The 26,728-nt window shown below is 37.7% G+C and overlaps 4 protein-coding genes across 4 annotated transcripts; 3 read left to right on the forward strand and 1 right to left on the reverse strand.

Moving 5' to 3' along the window:
- The first annotated feature begins 472 nt into the window (after positions 1 to 472).
- LOC122029626 (NDR1/HIN1-like protein 6) lies at positions 473 to 1,565 on the forward strand. Its single transcript, XM_042588695.1, has 2 exons — positions 473 to 1,003; positions 1,085 to 1,565. The coding sequence occupies exons 1-2, from the start codon at positions 588 to 590 to the stop codon at positions 1,401 to 1,403; spliced, it is 735 nt and encodes a 244-aa protein (XP_042444629.1). The 5' UTR covers positions 473 to 587; the 3' UTR covers positions 1,404 to 1,565.
- Positions 1,566 to 11,273: 9,708 nt separating this feature from the next.
- LOC122029640 (transcription factor SRM1-like) lies at positions 11,274 to 12,563 on the forward strand. Its single transcript, XM_042588711.1, has 2 exons — positions 11,274 to 11,748; positions 12,094 to 12,563. The coding sequence occupies exons 1-2, from the start codon at positions 11,426 to 11,428 to the stop codon at positions 12,404 to 12,406; spliced, it is 636 nt and encodes a 211-aa protein (XP_042444645.1). The 5' UTR covers positions 11,274 to 11,425; the 3' UTR covers positions 12,407 to 12,563.
- Positions 12,564 to 14,003: 1,440 nt separating this feature from the next.
- On the reverse strand, positions 14,004 to 17,677 carry LOC122030225 (thioredoxin X, chloroplastic-like). The gene is made up of 2 exons (XM_042589398.1): positions 17,284 to 17,677; positions 14,004 to 14,492 (listed from the first exon to the last, which is right to left on the reverse strand). Exons 1-2 carry the CDS (start codon positions 17,614 to 17,616, stop codon positions 14,286 to 14,288), a joined length of 540 nt encoding a protein of 179 aa, XP_042445332.1. The 5' UTR covers positions 17,617 to 17,677; the 3' UTR covers positions 14,004 to 14,285.
- Positions 17,678 to 19,663: 1,986 nt separating this feature from the next.
- Positions 19,664 to 20,985, forward strand: LOC122029241 (E3 ubiquitin-protein ligase RING1-like). The gene has a single exon (XM_042588180.1). The coding sequence runs from the start codon at positions 19,664 to 19,666 to the stop codon at positions 20,537 to 20,539; it is 876 nt and encodes a 291-aa protein (XP_042444114.1). The 3' UTR covers positions 20,540 to 20,985.
- The last annotated feature ends 5,743 nt before the right edge of the window (positions 20,986 to 26,728 follow it).

Here is a 26,728-nt window from a genome sequence, read left to right on the forward strand (position 1 = left end):
CAAAATATAAGAAAAAACATATTCAGAGACATCAAATTTTAACCCATGATTTAATACGATAACACTTGATAATTTAAGCATCCCACCGTCCTCGCGGACGGACAAGATAATAATATCGAACAATGACATCGTTTCATTTTAGAACTCTTTTATTTGCACAAGTTTCTATGCACTGTCAGATAGGGGAGCAGCCCAGCAATACAAGAAACCGAGAAAGTCATCGAGAGATTGATTGGTGGTTCAGTTCAAATCCTTCTCCTTTTCTTCTTATAAAGAAACTTCCAGTCAAAAGCTACAAATTTGCTGACGAAGCTTCAAATCTACTCTGTTTTTTCTTTCTTTCCTGTTTTCTTTTCTCCACATGAACCACAAAATTCTTCATTGAATTTCATTCCACGCCGCGTTGTTCGCGTTGGAGGCAGAAATGCCAACTAAAACAATAGGAAAACCCCTCAAATCCACCAACTCAACCATTTTAAAAACCAAAATCAGCCAGACCTGCACAAAAATTGAAGAACAGAGTCAAGAATTGCGCACTTATAAAAAGTCTTCTTCTACCCCCCAGAACAAATCTTCCACAGAGCGCCATGGCGGAGTACCAGAGAATCCACCCGGTGAGCGTCGAGTCCCCGCCGCCATCGGCGCCATCTGTTCTGTCGCCAGTCTTCTCCAGCCGCGAGAAACAGGCGCCGCCGCAGAGAACGGTGCCCGCGGCCCCTCTGCCGCCGCCGAGGCGACGGCGGAGCTGCTGCTGCAGGTGCATGTGCTGGACTCTGCTCGCCGTCGTCGTCCTCGTCGTCGCCGTCGCCGCCACCGCGGGCATTCTCTACCTCGTCTTCGATCCCAAGCTTCCCAAGTACTCGGTCGACCGCCTCAGGATCTCGAACTTCACCATCGGCCCCAACAGCACCATCACCGCCACCTTCAACGTGACCGTGACGGCGCGGAACCCGAACAAGAGGATCGGAATCTACTACGGCGACGGCAGCCATCTGAGCTCATGGTACCGTTCAAAACCATTCATTTTCTCATCGTTACTAGTTGCTTTAGCTCTCATCGGCGACAAAATCGAATCTTGAAACAGGTACAACGGCGAGCAGCTCTGCGCCGGTAGCTTCCCGGCGTTCTACCAGGGCCACAGGAACACGACGGTGCTGAACGTGCTCCTCACCGGCGAGACGCAGATGGGGAGCGAACTGGTGTCCGAACTGCTCCAGCAGCAGCAGAGCGGCATGATCCCGTTGGCCGTCCGCGGCAACGTGCCGGTCAGAGTCAAGTTCGGTAGGCTCCGGCTCCGGCGGACCACCTTCAAAGTCCGCTGCGCCCTCGTGGTCAACAGTTTGACCACGAGCTCCGACATCAGCATCCGATCGAACAGATGCAGATTCAGGCTCAAGTTTTGATTTCCATGGCCATTTTAATTTCCTGATTATCATAAATTATTACTCGAAAAATAGATATATTTTCGAGATTTTTTTTAATTTCCTTTAAAATAATACACACTTCATTATATAAAGAAATAAGTTAAAGAAATAAGAGATGGAGAGAGGTTGCTTCATGGTTCATTAGTCGACCCTTCAGCTGTTGGATGGATTCTGTACTTGTTTGTTTATACTGAAAGATTGGACTTTTAGTGCTTCTCCAGATATCTACACCTAACTCCTGTTGATGTGATAAAACATAAATAAGTTTTAAAATCGATTTGTGCTCTGGATTTATTTGATAGTTAAATCAAGAGCATTTTTTTAATGATACCCATCATAATGTGCAGCTAAAGGTCTCACCCCGTCTTGGGGCTATAATGTCACGATAGAATATACAAATTGTTATCTATGTAATCGTGGTTTGATCTATAACTATGATATATTTGTAGAAATTTTTTTTCCCAAATAGAGGATGCAATCAAAGGATGTTGGACCTTCTCAATTTATCTTGGTGGCTAGTGGAAAACTTTCATAGGGTTGGACCGATCATCTTAGGAATAGTCAATGAGGCTAATTGAGATTATTATTCTTTTATCTCTGAGGCTATGGTATCACGGTAGGATATTCAAGTTGTCACCCAGGCATCTGCGATTTGATCCCCATCTATGACGTATTTGTAGAAATTTTTCCTCCAAATGGGGGGCACAATCAAAAGATGTTGGGTTTCTGGGTTAGCCGCCGCGTGCGCTTTCTGATTTATCCTGGTGGCCGGTTGAAAATTTTAATGGGGGTCGGTCACCCCAGGGATAGTCAATAAGGATAATTGGGGTTATCATTTTTGTTCCCGAGGCTATAGTGTCGCGGTAGGACATCCAGATTGTCACCCAGGCACCCGTGGTTCGATCCCCAACTATAGTGTATTTGTAAGAATCTTTTCTTCAGATGGGGGGAGGGAGGGGCGCAACCAACAGATGTTGTTGGACCCTCAGAGGCTGACTAGAGAGAGGTGAATATCCCTGTAAAACAAAGCGAACATTCCTCTATCTTTTACGGCTTAATAAGAATTAACACTTACATAAAAATAATTAAGAAACTAAAATTAAAAAGAAGAGACACAAGGAAATTATTTGGTTACAACCAGGGAGGTTGTTAGTCCAAGAAAATTCAAAGCACACTAAACACTCATTCAAGCGGAGAAGTCTTTTACAGCAATTGAAGTACTTAAAATACGAAGCTAGACAAAAGAAATTGTTTACAAGTGTTCTCAAGTATTCTATCTAGGCTTCTCAGACTAGGGATGTATTTATAGCCCTGGTCGAGGCGCCTGGAGGAGATAAAACTTTGTCCCCATCACAACGGATCACTATTGACGTGATCCGGATAAGTTTCACGGTCTGGGCGCCCAGACCCAAGTTAACAGCTTGTTAACTTGTTTGGTTTGGGTTCTTGCTTCGGCTCCGCTCGTTTAGGTCCGGGTCTTCCGCTCCGGCTCCGGCTCCACTTGGGTGATATTGGCATTTTAAAATAGGGCTCACTCGAACCCAACTTCTAGTCTTCAAGCAATCTTCCGCTTCGGCTTCTCGTCCCTCGGAAACGCCACGCCCCTCCTTCTCATCCGCTCGCATACTCTTCCGCAGCACCTCGTCCCTCAGACGCACCAAGCCCGTCGTCTCCCTCTCGTGCCATCCTTCTCGCTAGTTGCATCTTTCGCTCAACTTCCTGTGTTCCTAGGTTCCTGCACACTTAGACGCAGGGGTTAAAAACCAACAGGACCTAACCTGATTTGGTTGATCACATCAAAACTACCTTGGGGTACTAACAATCTTTCCCTTTTTGATGTGAGCAAATCCAAGTTAAGTTAGGGTAAAACTAAACAAATAGTAGTTATAATTTTTACAAAAAAAAATGAAAGTACAAAAATTAAGTCCAAAATTTAAAAAATTATTGTGCTACCCTCCCCTAAACTTAGGGGGCGTTTGGTTCTTTCCTAGGAATAGGAATCGAAATGGGAATTATTGTATTGTGGAATGAGAATGGGTATAAACATGGATATCACTCTTAAAAGTAATGTTTGGTTAGTTGCATATTTTTTATCGGAATAAATCAAAATTTCTTTTTTTACCCTTAAAGGAAAATAAGAGAAAAATTAGATGTGAGAGAAAGATGAATGCGAAAGAAAAATATGATGAAAGAGAATGATGAGAGAGAAAGTGTGATGAGAAAGAATGAAGAGAGAGAAAGTGTGATGAGAGAAAATAAAAAAGAGAGTGTGATAGGAGAAAACATGATGAGAGAATATGAGAGAGAAAATATAATGTGAGAGAAAGTATGAGGGAGAGGATGAAGAGAGAGAAAATATAATGAGAAAAAATGAGGAGAGATAGTGATGAGAGAGATTAAGGAGAGAGAAAGTATGGTGAGAGAGAAAATGTGATGAGAAAAAAAGAGCACAGTGAGTGTGATGAGAGAGATTAAGGAGAGAGAAAGTATGATGAGGGAGAAAGTATGATGAGTGAGAAAGTGTTGAGAAAAAAAAAGAGGGAGTGTGACAAGAGAGATTGAGGAGAGAGAAAGTGTGATGAGAGTGAAAGTGTGATGAGAAAAAAAGAGAAAAGAGAGTGTGATGGGAGAAATTGAGGAGAGAGAAAGTATGATGAAAGAGAAAGTATGATAAGAAAAAAGAAGGAAGAGAGTGCGATGGAAGAGATTGAGGAGAGAGAGAAAGTATGATGAGAGAGAAACTGTAATGAGAAAAAAGAGGAAAGAGAATGTGATAGGAGAGAGAAAGTGTGTGATAAAATGATGAGAGAGAAAATATGATGAGAGAGAACAAGGAGATAGAAGTGATATGAAAGAAAAAAAATAAATATATTTTGATATTTGATATTAAGGGAGAAAATTTTAGTTTTAGGTCAAGGGTATTTTTGGAATAAGAGAATATTTTGATTGATGAAAATAGGGTAATGCTCATTGAAGGGGAGGTACATGGAAATGAGTTATTACCCAATTTCAAGAATTCATTCCCTTATTTGTATTCTTATTCTTATAATCCAAAGTTCTAAAATTCGTTAGGCACTAGTCGGGCGGTAGACCAGCGCCTAGCGCCTAGGCCGCCTAGACGGGGACTAGGTGCCGCTAGGCGGATTCCTCGGTATCCCTTGTTTCATGTGGATTGTGGACAATGTCATATGCAAATCTAAATGTTGTCTTAAACAATTTCATAGCAATGAAGATCTAACTATGTATGCTGAAATAAATACATACTTTCCAATACCAAAAAAATGAAAAACTATAAAAGAAAATTAATAGTTTTGTGCAAAGGAAATATACTAGGCTCAGTAAATATGAGTAAAAGAAATAGTTAAACAATAGAACATGCAGTAAGTTATTATAATCATATAATAAACAGTAGAACATTGGAAAATAGTAGCAATAGTTCAATTCAAGATTACAATGCATCGTGAACTAGTAACCACTAAGCAAAATATAATTGTTAAATAACATAAATCATGTCTTAACAAAATGAGTTCAAAATTACACAACTAATAATATCTCATAGACTCATATTTATTCTGCTTCTTCTTCTCCATAATTTTTAATAACTTGTTCTTCATCGGACACAAACTCAATATCATTATTGTGATCCTCGTCTTCTTCTTCAGATTCAAAATCATCTTCATGAAGTTCTCTCACTCTAGAGCTTCTTCGGGGTTGTAGATTTTCATTTGCTCCACTTACTTCATCAACCATTTTCCAAGTGAGCCCGGAACCTAGTTCAATTTCATCATCTTCCCCACCATCCACAATCCAACCTTGTGCATTTGAAGCATCTTTTGCAAGAAGGACATCAACATTTCTTTCTTTTTCTCTTTTTTGTTTGTTCAACAATCTAGCATTAAATTGGATAAATATTAGATTGTTCAACCTGTTGGCATCCAACCTATTTCTTTTCTTTGTGTGAATCTAAAAAAAAACAGAGAAAGTAAATACTATAGTTAGTACCTGAATATTGAGTATAGACGTTAAAAATTATAACTAATTTAATTAAAGAATAGACTGAAAGTTTAAAACTTACTCCTTCAAATGTACTCCAATTTCTTTCACACCCAGATGAACTTGTAGCTAATGAAAGTATCCTCAATGCCACCCTTAGCAAGTTAGGTGTGTGAGCACCGTATGTACTCCACCATGCACATGGATCAAATGTATCATCATTTTTTTTACATGCTTTTGCTGCCAATATTTTTCCAAATAACCCAGTCTTATTTCTATATTTTAGAAATTCCTTGTTAATAATTGTATCTTGTAGATCTAACTCATTGGCATGCAAAGTTTCTATGTATTCAAAAATCCCCATCGCGACCTCCTCATAAAGAGCAATCGAACTATCTTTGTAGTAAAAATAAGGATTCAACAAAAATGCAGTGGTATGCAATGATGTATCAAGTCTATCCTTCATTTTTGACTCAATAATGACTATGATAGGCTGATAATTTGATTCCACGTTATTCAGAGCCACCTTGATATCTTCTTTAGCTTGAAGAAGCTCCCCATATAGAAACCCCATTGATGGCTTTCTATCTCCATCTACCAATCGAAGAACTCTTACCAAAGGAGCAAATATTTTCAAACAAAGTGTCACACCATTCCAAAAACTCATGCTCATCACTGTAGAGTAAGCCAATTTTCCATTGTTTGTTTTTGACCATTTACATTTCTCCCACGTATCACTTGTAAACATGACCCTTAAACTAGCTTTTTTTTCAATCAAACTTTGCAATGTGAGGAAATTTGATGCAAACCTGGTAACTCCTGGTCGGACTATGTCTCTCTTCTTCGTGAAACTTCTCATCAATGATAAAATCTTATGGTGAGCATAGATGAAAATGGTAAAAGCCTTGGATTGCTCAATCACCTTTTTATATCGTGGATGTTTGCTAATACTTTCAAGCATGAGATTAATAGTGTGAGTTGCACATGAACTCCAAAAGATCCCGGGTCATTTTTCTCTCATCAATTTAGCTGCAGCCATATTGTTGGTGGCATTGTCTGTAACAATCTGAACAATATTCTGAGCTCCTACTTGTTCAACACACTTGTCAACATACTCAAAAATAAGTTCAGTTGTATGCGCTTCCTCTGAAGACTCCTTAGACTCTAAAAATGTAGTACCCTCCTTGCAATTAACACACAAATTTAAGATGCTTCTTCTTTTTCTATCACTCCATGTATCTGTCATGATCGAGCATCCATTCTTTGTCCATTCTTCTTCATGTTTCTTCAGCAATTGTTTTGTTCTTTCAACTTCGGCTTTCAATAGTGACTCCCTAAGTTGATATTGAGTTGGAGTCTTGAATCCTGGTCTAAATTGACCCATTGCCTCCATTAGTTGCTTGAAGCTATCATTATCGACAACATTGAATGAGATTCCATTTTCATAAACCCATCTCCCAACATATTGTTGAACTTGTTGAATTCTCTCTTTGAAAAGAGCCTCATTTATATTTTTTTGGCGAAGCACTTTACTTCCACTGGAGCCTGCATTTTCTGGAGCAATTGCCGATGCATATCTATCCATGGGGCCAAGTGGAAGAGGTTTTTTAACTCCATCTATCCCTTCAATTTCAAGACCTTCTTCTTCATCTACGGAAATAACTACCTCTGCTCTACAACTTTGTTCTTCCATTATTTTGTTCTTCTTTCTGTTCCTCCCTTCTAAAATAGTCTGTTTGCACTTATTTTTGTCTTCTTGAGATGCTTTTCGACAACCAGATATATTTCCAATGTGCTCCTTTATCCTATACACTCCTCCTGACATTGCTTTTCCACATAACTTATATTTAATTTTGTCGAGGTTCTTAGGATCAATCAATATCCCAAACTCTCATCCGATGTCATTTGACTTTCTTCTAAGAATTCCAGATTCGGGTTGAGTGACAGATGTTGTCGAAGATGGATTGTTTGCCATTGATAACAGATAATCTGAAAGAAAAAAATTATATATAACAAGACATAATATGATAATAAAATTTAATTATACCATATAAATATATAATACAAAATAATGAAAATATGAAATATAACATTAAGTCATTAACAAGTCTGAGAATATTTTTTTATATATCTTAATCTAATTAATAAAATTTATTAGATATTTGTTTAAATAAATTTAATTTTAAATATATTTTTTATATTATTAAATCTGTTATATACTTATATATAAAATAATAATATTTATTAGAATTTTTAAAATTTTAATTTAATTTCCATATTTTTAAAACTGATTTATATAAATTATAAATTAATAATATTTATTAGAATTTTTAAAATTTTAATATAATTTTAATAATTAATATTTATAAATCCGATTAATATACATTTATAATATATAAAATTTATAAATATGATTTATATAAATTAATAATACTTATTCAAAATTTTAAAATTTTAATATAATTTTAATATGTATAAATCCGATTAATATAAATTTATAATTTATAAATAATTAAATATGATTTATTAATTTATTAATATGTATTATATGTTTTTAAATTTTAAATATTTTTATATTTTTAAATCTGATAAAGTGATAAATGATAATATTTATTATAATTTTTTAAATCAGTTAATATTTAATATTATTTATTTAAATAAATTAAATATATTATTTATATATTTAAATATGATTATATAAATTAATAATGGTTATTAGAATTTTATATATAATTTTATATATTTAAATTTGTTTTATACAAATTAATAATATTTATTATAAAAAAGATAAATTTTAAATATATTTAATTGAGATCTTAATTTTATTAGGCTTTATGAACTAAGCCCTATTATTAAAATTATCCCCGTTAGGAGTTAGGAATTATTTTAATTTATTAAATCTAAAAAAATAAAAAAAAACGCTAAAAACGCGTCTCTGTCGCGAGTCTCGCAACTCGCGCGACGGCGCAGACGCCACAGGCCGCCACCGGCGGCTCGCGGGAGGGCTCCGGCGCTGCCGGAAGCTTCGCCGGACGAGTCCGATGCGTCCGGCGAAGTCCGGCGTTGCTTCCAGCGGCGCCGGTAGCGTCACGCGGAAAGCTTTTGGCATAGCCAGAAGCATTGCAACTCCACCGGCGTTGCTCGAATCAACGCCGGACTTCACCGGACGCGTATGGCGACGCTTTAGGCAGCATCTGACACTTGCGATGCGTCCGGTGTTGCCGCGACGAAGATTTGAGAAACAAAAAAACATAAATGAATAGAAAAAAAAACTTACCCGAAGCAATGCGATCAGGGAAGACGAACAGTCGGCGAAGAGTCTGGGCGATGAAACAAACGAACGCTTGGCAAATACCTAAAAAACGGGTGTAACATGCCTTAAAAAGCTAGGCCCGCCTAGCCCGCCGAAGCCGCCGAAGCCCGTGGAGGACCACCTAGGCGGCCCAGCCGCCTAGGGCTTCCGCCTCGCTAGTTTTCGGCGCGGCATCCTGCCGCACAGTGCCTAGGCGGCCGCCTAGGGCGCAATTTTGAACATTGCGTATAATCCAAATATTAATAATGGCAATCAATGATTTACATTCTCATTTCCCACTTTTATTCTCTTAAACCAAACACCCTCTTAATCTTTACTACTTCCCTTTTTGATCACATTAAAAATGGAATACTTTTAAAATGACTTTCGAACATTTAAAGCCTAAGGCAAAAACAACAAAAAAAATAAAAAATAAAAACTCCTTTAATTGATTTTTTTTTTTTTTTTGCAAAGGGTTGAACAGAAAAATTTCACAAAAAGTTAAATTTTTTGGCAAAATTTAAAACATTTGCATTTAAAAAAAATATATAACTGAAAAGATTGTTTAGATTAACGTTTCATAAAAAAAAATAATTTAAACAAATTTTAGTTATTAGATTTATTTTTCTAACAAAAATTTAAAGCATTAGTTAAATGCTTCACAGTAAGTCAATTAAACATTCAATTAAGTAATTGGTTTCCAGGTTGTGACGAGACATTAGACCTTCTTGGTTATTGGAGCATCAATCCCTTCTAGACAAAACCTCTTAAAGAATTTAAACATTTAATTTTCTTTTTGAAAGTCCTAAGTCCAGAAAAACAGTTAACCTAAATATAATTTTGGAACCCAGTACAGGTTTCTACCTACTGGATTTATCAAGAATTTCTTAGGAATATATTTTTCTTATATTTTCTTAATTTGACCCTTATAGTATTTAAAATATCAGTTTAAACTATTATATCTCCTAATATCTTGATTATTTGAGCATGCATGATCTTTCCAATATTTTATTTCTATTTTCAATTTGACATTTTCTAATTTTAAATTATCAAACAAATCTAAGGGAATGCATTGGCTAATTATTTTTTCAAGTCTATATTTTATTTTTCTAATTTTACTAAATCATTAGAAAAAATCTTAATAAATTTAAACGACTTTTCAGGAGATAAGGCACATATCTGACTTACCTCATATTCTGATGCTCCCCCTTCATCGTAGCTTTCCTCTGATGATCCTCCCCCTTCGTCGATGATCATCTCTAAGCTGATTTCGTCTTCCTTTTGATGGCCTGCCATTAGGGCTAGTCTAGCGTAGGGGTGTAAATGAGCCAAGCTGCTTATGAGCTATTTGAAACTCGATTCGATAAAAGTTTGTATGAGCTCGTTTAATGAGGCTCGTTAAGATAAATAAACCAAGCTTAAGCTTCACAATATTCGACTCGTTAACTCATGAACATGTTCGTTAAGCTCATGAATCAACTTTTAAATAAAAAAATAATAGTTTTGATATTGAATTTATAAATTTTGTACTTTACTTATGAAACATATAGACAAATATATTAAATTTCTTTATTAGAATAAAATTATAAATTTTAATAAGAATACTATAATTTTTTTCTAAATATATAATTTAATTTTTAATAAACTTTACCGATTGTAACCAAGTAATCTTTTGGTCGCCCAAATACCTGGAGCAATTCTGGGTGCCCGGACCGCGAAGGTGCCTACCCGATCGAGGCCTCACCCGGGCTACTGTTTAGCGAAGGCTTCCCGGGCATCTAGACCATCATTTTGCAACTTCATTTTTCATGCAAAATAAGATTAGTTCAGACAATAAACATTAAATAATAAACAATAAACAATAAATAAAATATAAATTTGACATCTACTGTTCCCTCTTCGGGGAATATGCCCTCACCTACTCCTTTCAAGAGAGTTTACCTTTTTCTAGATCAGTCTTTTAGACCGTCTGGACTTTTGTTCAGTGTCCGAGACTTCAGGACTTCATGCTGAACGTCTGATCTACGATCTGTCCAGTTTTCCACCTAGTGTCCGCGACTTTCAGAATTTTCACCTAGAGTCCTTGACTCTAGGATTTCACTCAAAGTCCTCGACCCGTCAAGACTTTGCCCAGTCTCCCGAATCAAGATTTTGTTATCTAACCGTAGCTAGAACTTTTCATCTGCCTAGTCTCAATTAGGACTTTACCTAAGATCACTTAGAATTTTTCTACAAATTCAGTCACACTTATTAGATTATAAGATAACTTAATTTTAAATCCATTTTACCATAATGAAAATATAAATTCGATCTTATGGTGCTTCCTACGTACTCATTACTTGAAAAAATCCAACATGATCAAAAGTCAACTCAGTAGACTACGTCAAAAAGTCAAGAATTCTTTGGAGGACCAAGGAGACGTGAGTTTGGTGGCTTATATTCATCATTGATTCTTCTTAATCATGATATTTTGTCCTCTGACGCTGAACATCTTCTTAATTTCTTCGTTGCCGAATTAATTACTAATAAAAAAAACTTAATTTTTTACTGCGATTTTTCATTTCTCGGATGATCTAATCCATCTCTGGTCGCTTTCAGTCTCCGAACCCTCGCAATTATCCTCCTCTGTCTTTGTCTTGCAGTTGCAGAAACCCCCAAATTCGAGTGATCCTCTTCTTCTTCCTTCCTTCCTTCCTTCCTTCCATCCCTGATTTGGATGTTGATGGAGGTGGATCGTTGCGGCTCCTGCTGGACTAGAGAGGAGGAGAAGGCGTTCGAGAATGGCTTAGCGGCCTACCCGGAGGAGGACTGCAGCGACCGGTGGATGAAAATCGCCGCCGTTGTGCCTGGAAAAAGTGTCGAAGAAGTGAAGGAGCACTACGAGCTTCTGGTGGAGGACGTCCATGGCATAGAGGCCGGTAGAGTTCCTCTACCTCACTATCCGTCTTCTTCCTCGGACGGCGGCGACCGTGGCGGCAGAGCATCTCCAGCAGAACGAGAGCGTAGGAAAGGAATAGCATGGACTGAGGATGAACACAGGTTATAATTTTTCGTTTTAATTATTAATTATTATTTATTTTTCATAGAATTAGCTTATATAAATTCAATGATTAGGAAATAAAAAATTTAAAAAAATATAACCGTAAAATAAAAAATATTATTTATAACTTTGTAGGATGCTCCGAATAATTTTTTACTACTTTTAGTAATTTTTCATTTTAAAGTTCAAGAGTATTTAGTCTTTTGTAGATTATGATTTTGATCTTTTTAATTGTCACTTCGTTATCGTATTTTCTCTATAATTTCTCTCTAAACTTTCACCTATAGAATAATTGTTATTTTATCCGATATCAAAGTGATTTGTTTTTGCTGGATCTTCCGCAGGTTGTTTCTTCTTGGACTTACTAAGTATGGCAAAGGCGACTGGAGGAGCATTTCTCGCAACTTCGTAGTATCGAGAACACCGACGCAGGTGGCGAGCCATGCGCAGAAGTACTTTATCCGGCTGAACTCGATGAACAAAGAGCGGAGGAGGACGAGCATCCATGACATCACGAGTGCAGGGACTAGTGGTGATGGATCAAATCCTCAAGGTCTGACCGGCGGCCAGGTTACTGGGAAGAAGCCTACCAAGCCATTTTCTCAGCCATCGTCGAGTGGACCTTCGGGTGTCGATAATTCGTATGGTTACTTGTAATGCATATCGAGTATGTTCTTCGAATAGGCTGGTACCTGCTAAAAGACAATCAGATTTCCAATTACTCAGTTATTTGAAGCTTCACTTGCAAATAGTACTACAATGCGCAATTATTTGGCTAAATTTAGATGTTACCAGCTATTTGAAATTTGTGTATACAATTGTGATAAAAGGTGAATACGTTTGTCTCCAGCACCCCGTCAACCCGTTCCAGGGCCAACACGGAGAAGATAAATCACGGACGGCTACTAGTCTTTGGAACAGTGACTAGCACATAAGGGAAGTATTTACCTCGACTTTACCGAGATTCAAACCCCAGATCTCATTATGACAACACCTCATGTGCTAGCCACTATACCCATCCGAAGGGACGATCGAGATGTCATCCAATCAATAGCATATCAGAAACATGATCGGGCGTAACTGAATCGATAATCACATGATAAATTTACAGAATACTATATTAGAAACATCCAACAAAGATGGCTAGGCATTAGAATTACCAGTGTACCAATCTTATCTTTATGAGCTAATTAAGATTAGAAGTGATGCGGTGGTAAAAGGAATCCACCAAAGATGAGTTAAAAGATGGGAAAAGTAATTAACATTGAGGTCAAAGTCAAGGTGGTCAAACATATAGAATCGCTAGGTCTCCAAAGTTTGCCGAGTGGCTGGCAACGAGCCAATCGGCCTTAAGGGGTCCAATCATGCATGACCACCTGCTCAGCAGAAGGAGGACCCAGTATCAGGGTACCGCCCGGAGGCTTGTCCGACCAGATCACTCGTTCGGTCGGGCGATAGGCAATGATCCGATTGCGGGACGATTAAAGAGAGAGGAGGATAGATGTTCACAACTGTGACGACCCTATAAGGGATAGTCTGACCGGACCGTCTGTCCGACCGTACGAGGAACAACCCATCAGCCGAGCGATCGTGGAGAAGAACCTTGAGCGATCGAGCGGGGGATCCTGACTGAACGGCTCTCCTGCTCGACCAAATAGTGAGACCCCTTGCTTAGCTCATTGTATCCTTCTGGGAGTTGGTGCCACTGACAGCATGACATTGTCAATAGGCAAAACGTACAACGGAAGTTTCCACTATCATATCAGAAATTTACATGTCCTGTTAAGGAAAAGTATTAGGAACGTTTTCCTAACTTGTCCTTTCATATGACAATTGGAAAATGTGCACGTGCTTTGAGAAATGTGCACATACGGTATTACTATAATACCACTATATAAAGGAGGATCCATGCATCGAAGGAGGTATGCACTATTTGTGATGCTAGTACAATTTTCTTTACTACTCTTCACTGTTGTTGGTAACTGATTTGAACGTTGGAGGATCATCACTGGTAACCCCTTCCCTAACCCGACACCGACATTCTTGGTTTTGTAGGATGAAGTGGAGCCTTCACACGTTTAACCACAAAATCATATTTCCAGCCCGCTGTCTTCACTATTTTAAGACAAGATCAAGAAGTAATGCAAAATACTTGCTCGATTCCATGCCGACGAACAATAAAGTCGAACAGCTTAAATAGAGTATTATGCACTAATATTTAATAAGATATGGACAGAATGAAAAGGCAAAGAGAAACATAAGTTTCAGATAGTTTCGATTAGAATAAAGAAAATTTCCAGCTCAAGGCCCCGCTTAAGATTGCGAAGGCTCATATTAACAAATGAAATTAAAGGTGTTCGCAAAAAAACTAGGGGTATCGTGCATCTACAACAGGAATGAAAATTTTAGTTTCCATGCCAATTCTAAAACCTGCAGCCAAAGCAGCAGCACACATCGATTTTTATACAGAGAGATATATAGATTCTGATGCATCATGAATTAACGATAGTCTACGTCAAGATGAGCTGAGAAGAGGTTAGGCTACAGATGTGGATTCCAAAAAATTGTCCAAGTACTCTTTCAGCTTAACTTTGGTGATTGCACCTTCTCTTTTACTTTCTGGAATCTCTTGACCATTTTTGAAGATTATGAGTGATGGCAAGCCGTAAACTTTGTACTCTGAAATCAACCCAGGATTTGCATCATGATCAATCTTGACGACCTTTAATCTTCCCTTGTATTCCTAGAAGTTTCAAATCCCCACTCAGGCAATTTGAAATTTGAAAATTTACAGCTAATTTAGTTCCATCCTGAATGCTATCTTAAACTGCATAGTGGTATACTGGAATGAATGTCAAACCTTTTAAAGATGTGGGTTGTCTGGTTAGAAACGTCTAATAAAACCAAAAGCTAAAAACCAGAAATTCATGAAAAGCCAAGTTCACCTTTCACCATGGTCATATTTATAATCATGATATGTATGTGGAATGGCTAGATGCAGGGATTTCATGTTGGAGTCATATGGTTTGTATATACCTTAACCTAATAATTAATGGGAAAACAACAATGTATACAGAATAGTGCCATCTTAAATCTGATAATTTCAAGGTTAATGCCATTCTCAATGGAACTGAATCTGGTTACAGCACTCATTAATGATTCACTGATGCATCACTTGAAGTTGGAACCCTAACCCACAAGAAACTTCCTTATAATAATTCTCAAATAATAAATTATAATGCATAAAGGGATCCTTGTTATGAGGCCCTCAGCCCTGAGCATGGTACTGTGGAAGAGAATTATCATCAATTGCTGATTTATGCTCACAAATATCATGAAATGAGAGAAGACTATCTGAGAATGACAAATACTTCAGTAAGCATGGTAGGTTTTTCTATTCAGAGATTTAGTAGGAAGTCCAGTTTTCATCTGCGGTAGTTGAGGGTATCTAATTTGTTGATATACAGAGTCTATGAGGTACTCCACTTAGCAAAGAGAGACAATCCATCAAATATCAACAAGAGTGTTTGGAAGATGATGGAGGCAAAACCATCAATGACTTGAGAATAGTATGTCTAGTGAGACTTTAAAATAAGGTGTCATGAAAAGTTTTGAAGGGATGTTTCAGGTTAGTAGTCTCAGTAACTAGGTCCATCTTAGGAGGATTATATAGGTTATATATATGGCAAATGATTGAGATCTAACGAAGCATCTAAACACATTTTAAAACGTTGTGTATCAGTTGACCATGGTTGGGGAGGTACAATTATTCATTACTTGTTTGTTAATCTTTTTGTAGGCTCTCCTAGTTGACAAGAGATATATATAGGTGGCTATACATGAAGTGACAAATAAATTATTGTATATATTGCTCAAGGAATGGAAAAGTTATCATTTGAAAATTGTAGAGTACTCTAGTTAGACAAAGCGAGGGCAAGAAGAGAGACAATCACAAAAGCAAAGATCTCAACAACACAGATCTAAATTGAAACCTAAATCTTCAGCAGTGTTCAATAATACAAGTGTTAGGTATATGAGCACGCCTATCTAGAGAAGAAGGTAGAAATTCAAGGGTGTGTGCCAACAATCAAAGATGATGATATTGCTGTTCTTGCCATCTTAGAGAAAAAGATTGTACCTTCTGTAGTTGGGTATTTGACTTCAGACTACATGATTAAATGTTTGCTACACATTTATTATATGTGTGATCATACAACAGTTAGGATGATGACTCACGGTAGAAGTCTAAGGCATTGATACAGCAAGACTTAGTTCACCTGGAGGAGCACAACACATCATAGGACAAAGACATTTATTCGAAAGATAAGAAATCTAATTTCACTAAGACAATTAGATTTAGAGGGTACCACTACGTGGATCATATGACTTTAGTGTGTGTAAAGGAGACCAAGATGAGTAGGACTACTCTAGAGGATCAACTTAGAGTATTAGATGGAGTTGTATAGTAATAACACACAGTGGTGGAGATCGTTAGGTTTGTGCTGTTGTTGAGTCAAATAGGCCTAGCACGTGCTCCAGCAACAATTGAATGTATAGGTGCAACCTAATTAACCCGATTAAAACCAATAATCTCTCTTCTAGGGTTTCTCGGGATATTTTCTAAGATTTTTTACAAAGTTTTGCACTGGATTATTTGTTGGTTGTGATTTTTTCGCCACTGGAGCATTGAAGAACCTAGAAATGTTGTGGTGTGCATTTAGAACTATGGGAACCATATTTCTCTTAAAGAAAAAGATTTTCTTATGGGAAATTTTTTTATGTCCAGTGAATGCTAGAATTGAGGATTTTCTTGTCTCTCTGTTGGTGTTGAGAAAGCATCTAGAGTGGATTAAGAGGGCTTTCAAATTTAAAGTGTGGACAATGGTATGCCTAGTTTCCTTGCATTTTATTCTCATATTATTGAGTTGGTTTATTTTTCTCTGCAGCAGACAGATGAAGATTCTACCGTGTGGACTTATAGCTAAGATTATTAGTATTCCACAGGTACTAGATTTGGATCAACAAGTGTGTGGTTTGAGCCGGAAGGTTTATCAAGCAGTGCTAGAGTGATCTTCAATCCTATCGAATGGTCTCAGAGGAACTTGTAGATTGTGATCCAAACAAAATCAAACCCACCCTCTACTTTCTCGAATCAAAGAATACATTTGCAACACTCATAAGATTGGAGATTTATGGAAATTAGTTCATAGGAGTCCTGATTTTTCATTTCAAACATTTAATACCATCTAAATCAAAGAAAATTTTTGTGTAGGCCTGTTTGTGTGCATGGGCAAGAGAGTGAAAGGAAATTAAGGAAAAATAGGGCCAGAGAACAAAGCAAAATTGAGGGCAAATGAATTCTGCCGATTAAAGTAGAAATGGAGGAATACGTTTTTCGTCACCTACTTGATCTTAACTTTAAGCTTCCAGACAAGGGGAACCAAACAACAATCGAGAAATAGACTAATTCTCTGATACGGCACACGAAATTAACACAAACTAAAGAGAGAGAAATAATTAAAGAAAGCAGAAACCTGCGAAGCCCACTCAATGACGGAGGAGATCAATCGGCAAGGACCGCACCAGTCGGCGACAAACTCCACCAGGACGGGGAGCTCCGATCCCAGCACCTCAGTGGCGAACTCGCTCTGGCCGATCTGAGCGAGCGCGCCGCAGCGGATGGCGATCCTCGCCGGGGCGGCGCGCAACGGGGTCGCCGCAAGCCCCCACGCCCTCAACGGCGCAGTCGACGCAAGAGGGCGATGCGGCGGGAGGCAGATTCGGCGGCTGGGGTCCAGATGCCGGTTCAGCGAGGAAGCAGAGGGCGGCCGGGCGGCGGCGCAGGGGGAGAAACTAGTCGTCGCCATGGATGCGTATCGCACTCGGGTGGAGCTCAGCAGATGAACAAATATGGATTGTGTATGGCTCACATTCGGACTCAATTATATCTATACTTTTTTGCAAAATGTAGCTGAGAATATTACATACCTATCCTCCTATTTTGTATATTTGCAATTTTACATCATGTTTTCTACATATGCCATTATAAAATTTAAATCTTACCTAAATGACATTAAAAATATATATGATAATCCGTAATAATCTGCGATTACGGAGATGGGCTGGCTGGGCCGGGCTTATAAAGGAAGAAATTGGGATCGATACTGGATCCTTGGGAGAAGTTGAGCTCGAGAATCGAATTTGGCTTGGCTTCAAAGTCTAGTGATCTTGGGTCCGAGCTGTACTCGACTACGGGCAACTAAATTCCACCGTATTGATATATTTCTATAAATCAGAATGGAAATAAAAATCATAGTATGATGGAATAAGAATGGATATGAGTATGAATATCATTCTTAAAATTAATATTTGATTAGTTGAATATTTAATATCGGAGTAAATTAAAATCTTCATTTGTACCTTTAGAGTAAAATAAGAGAAAAAAATAGATGTAAGAGGAAAATAAGAGAAATTAGAGAACAAAATATGATGAGAGAGAATAATGAAAGAGAAAATATGATAAGCAACAATCAATACAAGAAAAGTATAATGAGAGAAAATGAGGAAAGCTAGTCTAATGGGAGAGAGAATAATGAGAGCATATGAGGAGAGAAAAAATATGATTAGAGAGAAAATATGATGGAAGAGAATAAAGAGAGAGAAAGCGTGATGAGAGAAAATAAGGAAAGAAAGTGTTTGATGGGTGAGATTGAGAAGAGAGAAAGTATGATGAGATATAAAGCATGATGAGAGAGAGTGTATGATGAGAAAAATTGAGAAAATAGAGTGTGATGGGAGAGAAAGCACGATGAGAGAGAAAATGTGATGGGAAAGAATGAACAGAAAGAAAATGTGATGAAGAAAAAAATGAAGAGAGAGAGTGTATAATCGGAGAGATTGAGAGAGAAAATGTGACGATAGAATGAGGAGAGAGAAAGCATGATGAGAGAGAACAAGGAGAGAGAAAAATAAAAGAAAAATTAAACAAATATATTAAGAGTATTTTCGTCTAAAATTTTTTGGGTGACGCTTGGTTAAATAGCTGGAATGGTTATGGGTATGAGTTCGATAGTAAGATAGAATGAGAATGGGAATGAACCTATCTAGTTATATGAGTTTGGTTGATTCCCATAAATCTGGAAATCATTTCCAAATTATCATTCCCAAACCTACAATCCAAATATTATCTTTTACTATTATTACATTCCTTCATTCTCAAACTCACCAACCAAACATCCCATTAATTCTCATTCTCATTCTATCAAAATCTAAAGGAGAGAGTGAGTTTTATCTATACCCAAATTTTTAGATTTCATTTTAAAATTTTAATTTCATTCCTATCAACCAAACACAAAATTTAAAAATAAATTAATTCTCTCATTCTCAAACTCATAAATCAAACAACATCTTATTTTTTTATTTTTTTTCTGAACCACATAATTAAAACAACTCTTAGGCATTTAAAGATGTGTCCTTATATCACACTCTTTAATTTAGAACTCACACATTCTTTATACTCTCGGTTCATTTAGTTATTTTTAGCAAAAGTTTTAAGTAAAAGATGGATATTTTGGGATATAAGAAAAGAATCTTGTGGGATTAAAACAAGGCGAATCCCAAATTTGCCAATTCCACTCGTCGCACCGAAGCTACGACCTCGTACACGAAGTACCATCCTCGGATCGTTTCGAATCGTTTGGGACACGACGATGGGCACGAAGGATTTCCAGCTCAGCTCCCTCTCCCTTTGCGGCTGGCCCACAGAATGTATCCAATGGCCGTACGTTGGTTCTGCTTCTTTTGGCGCATTCTTCTCTGTCTCTTCGCTTCCGTACGCTTCAAAACCTCGCCGCCTACCTCCATTTGCCTTCCACGGCCGCCTCTCTCTCTCTCTCTCTCTTCCTTGCCGTCGCCATGGCTTCCGGTAGATTCCCTAGCAGCGCGGATTTCCGTTCGTACTTTTGCCACCGATGCCGCCACAATGTGCCTCTCTTCTCCTCCGTCGCCGGCGACCTCGCCTGCCCCTTCTGCCGTGGCGGATTCCTCGAGGAGTCCCATACCCCTCCGCTCGCCCCTCCTTTTAGCACTCCGGATCCCTTCTTACCTCTCGCTTCCGGCGACAACCCCTTCCTCGGCCCCCCCTCTCCGCTCCCCTTCCTTGTGTCCTCTTCCGACAGCTTCGAGCTCCGCAGGCCGATGGAGCTCGCCGACGCTCTCAGCCCGGTCTCTCCCGGTCATTCTCCCTTCAGCCCCTTGCTCTTCCTCCAGGATGCCGTCCTCGACGGCGGCGGCGGCGACGGAGGAAACACAACAGGGGACTACTTCATGGACCTCGACCTCGAGAATCTGATTCAGCAGCTCGCGGAGAACGATCCCAATCGCTACGGCTCGCCGCCCGCCGCTAAATCCGCCATTGAAGCCCTGCCGGACATCAAGGTCTCGCCTGAACCGGTTGGCTCCGAGGAATCCCAGTGCGCCGTGTGCTGGGACGCCTTCGAGGCCGGCGGTGTGGCAAAGCAGATGCCCTGCAAGCACATCTACCACAAAGATTGCATCTTTCCGTGGCTTGCACTGCACAATTCCTGCCCGGTGTGCCGGTTTCAGCTCCCGGCAATGGAGGAAAATTCTACTGCGTCTGCGACCGGCGATTCTGTGGGATCGAGGAGATCACAAAGGAACTTTAGCAGCTCAATTCCATGGCGATTTACACCTCACGAGGTGCACAATTTAGGTAGCAATTCTGACAACAACAATGGCGCTAACAACACTGATGCAAATTCTGGTCACTGAAACCAGAAATCAGAGACTTAACCGAAGAAAGATAGAAACAAGTTCATTAACTAGTTTGTCTCTCGATCTGTAATGCTTTATAGATTACAGTGTAATTAGGCGATGGATTTGCTTTTCGATTTGTACTATGAATTCCCCTGTTGGCATCATGTAAATAAAGATTATGTTGTGTTCATTGGATTGATGTTCATTGAGGCAATTATGACAGCGAAGAGACAAAAACAAGTTCAGTTAGTTTTGTACAAGACAGGAAGAACAGAGACAGTTCAGATCAATCCTCCTTCCCCTGCTGAATCCAGCAGGAGTCATCTCCGGTTCGACCACATCGTCCTCAGTTGACTCTGTATCCTCTTCCTTGATCGTTTCCAGCACCTTGGGCACCTTTAGCTTCTCCACCTGGACGATCTCCGGCGGCGCGACCTCCATCGCAAAGTGGAACCAGTAGCCTCCGGCCATGCTTGACTGAAACTAAGGCGCAATTGGGGCATTTATAGGCACAATTGGGGAAGACCCAACTGTGCGAGTTCTTGCATCAAAGGTAACTACTGGTGCCCGAGCTTGAAGACCAATAACATCACAGTACGGTTGTGGGTAAGAAGAGTTAGAGTTCCATTCGATGGAGGCGGAGCCGATCCAAGTTAGATTCCTTTTTGAGCGTGCGCGTGGGCGTGGAAGGTGGGTGGAGAATCCGCACCGTCGACTGATCGGCCACGTGTCGATTGTTGGCTGGAAGTTGTAATCTGATAAGATCGTATGCTTTTTCGTCGATATTTAGAGATGATTAAGCCACGTGGTGCTTAGTGGGGGTTGTGAGACGGAGGATTAGATGATTGATCGGATACAATGTACCTTGATCTGATGCCTCTCAGAATATTGTGTTAGTTTGGCGTAATCTATTTAAAATTTGATTAGATCGGCGGTTCCGCTAATCAGGGTGCATTTGATATAGTGAAGATTGAAGAGAATCTAAATTAAATTAGAAATGTAATAAGAATAGAATAAAAAGGAAATTATCTTATTATATTTTTTTTCTATAAATCTCACACCTCCAAATTTAAAAATGAGACTCAATTGGTACGTTCAGACCATCCAACCTGTTTGATTATTAGTTGTGTCTAATTAACTGACGCAGCACTTACTTGAATTCGTTAATTCTTAATTTAAAAAATAATAATCGTAATTAATTTCATTGATTATTCTTAGGATGATCGATCTGATCCCATGAAAATTTTCTATCGATCATCAAAATAAATCGAATGCAACAGTCAATCTAGAAACTCAACATCCTTTGATTACACCCTCATTTAGAAAAAAAATTCCTATAAATAATACAATAAAAGTTATTAAATTCGTTAATTCCTAAAAAAACATACTATAAATCTTAAAATTATTTAAAATAATAAAAAATAATATTCAGAATCTCCAAAAACAGAACCTAAACAAAGATCATAAATAATTTTGTTCAGATCTCAAAAGTGGTCAGTTACTAATTTCATCGAATAATAAATCAAAGTGGTTCTATTCAAATCAAACGTCTCATTCTAATATCCAAATAAAACAAAACAAATTATGACTTTCAAAAATTTAATCTGCATCATTAGCTCAATTAGATTGATCTATCAACTTAATTGATCTTTCTGATTCGATTCAGTCTATTTGGAATGATATGAAATTCAATTCCTTTTAGAATTGGAATTGAATTTCATGTTTTGAAATGATTTTTTAGCTAAGAATTGATATGGAATTCAATTCTAATTCCATCAAATAAGGCAAAAGTAAATCACACTTCTTTATGTGTGATTTAGATAGGGAATTCAATTCTCTATATTATGTCTATTGTGCCCTCATTCTATCTTCTTTGTAAAAAAAGAAAAGAAAAAAGAGAGAAGGATAAAATGGTAAAACAAAAGAATTCCATAACTTAAGTTGTAATTCATTCCAAACATGAGAATTAAATTCAATTCCTTATGAAATTTAATTCATAATAAAATTCAATTCAATTCCATGACTTAAGTTATTTCCAAACAGGATGTTAGTCTTTCTTACTTGATAGGTTGACTAACCCAATTAATACTATCTTTCACACCAACACTCTTAGCTCGATTTGCATACTGCACACTCAGCCTGAGCATTTCACACTCAACTGGTTGAATTAGGCTAATCAATCTTCTTGAGTTGTCAAATTTACTCATTTTTATTTATGTTTAATTGAATTTTGATAGGATGACTTTTATACGAATTTGTTAGTCTGGGCGACACAAGTGGGCGACACATGTGGGCGTGCCTCTCATGCACAGAGCCGCCTCCCCACGTGAGAGGTGTCCACACATGTCGCCCATGCGTGTCGCCAAGCCAAACAAATCTCGACTTTTATATGTATATAAAATCAACTTTTTCTCTTTTCTTCGCTAAAACCCTCGCTATTCTCCTCACCGAAACCCTTGCACTTTCTCACCCTCGTGATTCTCCTCGCCAAAGCCCTCCCTCACCGCGATGACTACAAACCCTCTCTCAAAGGCACCCTCTCTCGATGAGGCAAGCTATCTCTAGCTCTCTCCCTATCCTCCAGCGAATGTAGATTTTCCGACCCCTCTCGCCGTGCCTTCCCTCAGCGTGACAAAGATCCCTGCAACGAAGCTCCCCACGACGTCGACCCCTGTCGTGCCCTCCCTCGAGCCTCCCTCACTCATCGCGATGAAGCTAGGCCCACGCCTCCCGGCTCCCTCCCTCACTGCAACAAAGCTCCATTGCCGACAAATATAAATTTCAGATAGAAAAAACTTTTAAAGGATGGAATTAGTCGCTATAAATTTTTTCTTTGAATTTAAACTTGCAGATCAAAAAGTTGCTTCCCTTATTGATTGCCCCTGTTGTGCCCTGCCATCCCTTGCCGCAACAAAGCTCCCTTGCCGGTAAACACTCATGTTATTCATTTTTCTTATTAATCATGTTTTATTTTTATCATTTTATATAGGGGTGTAATCGAGCTGAGCTAAACCGAACTCTTAAATGTTTGAGTTTGACTCGTTTATAATCAAACATAGCTTGAATTTTATTTAACAAATATATTCATGACTCACGAGCTTATTCGAACTTTTATCGAGCCTAAACGAGCTTAATAAATATAAATTTAAAAATTCATTAAAAAGTAAATTATATATTTAATAAAATTATAATATTCTTATTAAAATTTATAATTTTATTCTAATAAATAAATTTAATATATTTGTCTATATGTTTCATACGAAGAGTGTAAAATCTATAAATTCAATATCAAAACTATTATATTTTTAATTTAAAAGTTGACTTATAAGTTTAACGAACATGTTCACGAGCTAACGAGTCGAATATTGTAATCTTTAGAAGGAAACAACATATGCTTTTTATCAATTTTCTCACTATTATTTTCAGGTATATTCATATTTTGATTTCTTTAACAAAGTTGATATACTTGTGTCTTTAATGGCACAAATAAGTCCTAGCTCCTAAATAATTGAATTGTTGTGTTTCTTTATAAACTTGTAGGTTATTTGTGTAAGGTCTTATATAAGTGAATTTTGAATCAAAGAAAAATTCTCTATATAAGGTTTTATTATTCTTTATTTATTGCTTATTGTTCATAATTATCTATAAACAACTCTCTAGATATCAAAAAAGATAAAAAAGAAAAAAGAAGACGAGATAACCCAGTGCTTATGAGGTTATTGAATAAATATTTTAATAAAGAATCACATAATACAACAGAAAGTTTAGTTCAAATTTTCACTAATGAATCAAATACAAATGAAGATTTTGTTGAAAACAAGAATGATGAAAATGAAGAATTTATGAGAAACGAACGTGAGGCGAATGAGAAATTTATAGAAAATGAAAAAGATAATACAGATTTTAATAATTTGGATGAAACTGAAATTGATAAAACTAAAGATATTAATAATTATTGTGATGATGAGTGATTTTATATAAGACCTGCGGAAATGACGCGCTAGGCACAGTGGACGAATGATTGATCGTCAAAAGATCTTTCTCTCCAAAAGAAGCTTTTCCTTTGATCCTGCGCACAAGGAGATTATCCAACAAAACGTTAGCGCCTAAAAACTAGGGGGGAGTCCCTAGCGAAGGCCTTCTAACGCCCTAGTGAGTCGTGGTCCGAACGAATGGATGAAGAACAGCTAGAACGTATGCGCGAGAGTAGAGTTGCAGATGTCAATGAGCGTACCTTCGTCACGAAGAGAACTCCCCTTTTATATACTACCTTATGTAATCTTCGCAATCATGAGGTGACAAAATATGTTAGAGTTTGTTAAGCAGTTCACTATAATCGTCCGAAAAATCTTTATTTTACCCACATGTATACTGCTTTTGTTGTTTATAACTTCTGTTATTGTTGAAGTTACCGAAGGAATATGCTATTATTATTAGTCTACTGATGGGAGATATGATGACCCCTGAAGAAGTTTCCAGAAGAATATTCTCTGACATAAAGTTGTTATTATGACAAGTTGTCAAGATATTATCTGCTGATCATAATCTGGTCGGTCCTTAAGCCTGTCGTACTGTTGAGATGATGTTGTTAACTGAATATAATCTGACCGGTCCTTAAGCCGACCGCTCTGTTAGATGATGTCATTGGCTGAATACAATCTGGCTGATTCTTAAGTTGACCACCCTTTTAGGTTGATATAGTTTGCTGAATATGTCTCAACCGGTCTTTAAGTTGGCTATTGGCTAGGATAATATTATCTGCTGAGCATAACTCGATCGATCCTTAAATCGGCTACCCTGTTGAGACATTCAGTTGCATTTTGTTTTATCGTGTGTTATACTACATGTATCTCAGTCGATCCTTAATCTAACCGCCTTGTTATGCTGCTGTTCGTTGAGTATATTTTGGTTAGTTTTTAAGCTGCTCTGTTATATTTTGCACAGCCTTGAGAAATTCGTTTCAGAGTGATATAATGTCTTAGTCATGTTAGAAATCTAATCAAGAAATAATATAGTGTCTCATGCTCCCTTGAAGTCCTTCTGATAACATATGCTTTATTGAAATCCCGCCCGAGTGATAATATGAGGATAGGTACTGGAAGTCCGGTCATCCCTTTCATGCCCAGACTTAGAATGGGCTACCGAGAGATGCAGCTATGTTATGAGAAGTTCAATTAGTATATTGAGCTGAACTACGTCATATCATCGCCCGACCGGATTTTTATATGGCCAGGGTATGTATATTCGTCCTATTATGAAACTAGACGGATACACACACACTGTCACTTATGATTGCTATGTTGTGGAGTGAGTCAGTCATTCTGATCGATATGTAAGGTCGGTCGGCCTTAAGCTTAATCACCTTAAGATCTGGCCTCCCTTGAGACACTAGGCTCCCCGATTTGCTCAGCTTAAGGGATGATCACCTTTCCCCAATCAGATTATAACTCGGTCTAGTGGAATCTAAGAAGGTTAGCACTGGGTGATTAATCAAAGTTGGATGAGGGAATTTTACTCCTAGAGTATGACTGCTACCTTACATTGACTTTGACCACCCCATCACCTGGACTTTGACCACCACATTACATTCTAAGTGCACGTATTACAACCTGTATCAATGAGCATACAAACAAATATCAATGTTCGACATCTAGATACGATTTGAACATATTTAATCCAAGAGTTTAGGGTAATTTTAATACAAAAAATAAGATACTTACTCCTTACTCGTCAAAAGAATGCCTAAAAGATAATGTATTCCCAAGTTTTCTAGATAAAATTTTTTGACACTTTTCTCATACTTATTATGTTCAAATGTTATCAAATGATGAAACTCATGATAAAAAATGATTAATGTATTTGAAGGAATTGGAGAAAATATTTTGCATTTATTAGAAGTTGTGTAAAGTAATAAAGTAATACATATCAAAAGTAATTTAGTAAAAGGAATTAATGACTAAAAATATATATGTGACAAACTTAAACAATATAAAAACAGTGTTGAACATCTCACTAATATGAGAGCTTTTACTGAACTACAAATGAGTTTAAAGAAAATATTCACAATTGATAAAGAAACACAAGAACAAATTGATAAGGATACAAAATATTGGAAATACGTTAAGCTAAGAATAATTGTTGTTGTCAAATGTCTTACTATACATAATTTGATATTTTGTGATACACATGATAAAATTTATGAAG

This window comes from Zingiber officinale, chromosome 10B, assembly GCF_018446385.1.
Source record: "Zingiber officinale cultivar Zhangliang chromosome 10B, Zo_v1.1, whole genome shotgun sequence".
Lineage (NCBI taxonomy): Eukaryota > Viridiplantae > Streptophyta > Magnoliopsida > Zingiberales > Zingiberaceae > Zingiber > Zingiber officinale.

Coding starts and splice junctions, on each gene's coding strand:
- LOC122029626 (XM_042588695.1), top strand. CDS start 588: ATGGCGGAGTACCAGAGAATCCACCCGGTGAGCGTCGAGTCCCCGCCG. Junction 1,004..1,084: donor GGCAGCCATCTGAGCTCATG/GTACCGTTCAAA, acceptor ATCTTGAAACAG/GTACAACGGCGAGCAGCTCT.
- LOC122029640 (XM_042588711.1), top strand. CDS start 11,426: ATGTTGATGGAGGTGGATCGTTGCGGCTCCTGCTGGACTAGAGAGGAG. Junction 11,749..12,093: donor TGGACTGAGGATGAACACAG/GTTATAATTTTT, acceptor GATCTTCCGCAG/GTTGTTTCTTCTTGGACTTA.
- LOC122030225 (XM_042589398.1), bottom strand. CDS start 17,616: ATGGCGACGACTAGTTTCTCCCCCTGCGCCGCCGCCCGGCCGCCCTCT. Junction 14,493..17,283: donor TCATTGAGTGGGCTTCGCAG/GTTTCTGCTTTC, acceptor TGAAACTTCTAG/GAATACAAGGGAAGATTAAA.
- LOC122029241 (XM_042588180.1), top strand. CDS start 19,664: ATGGCTTCCGGTAGATTCCCTAGCAGCGCGGATTTCCGTTCGTACTTT.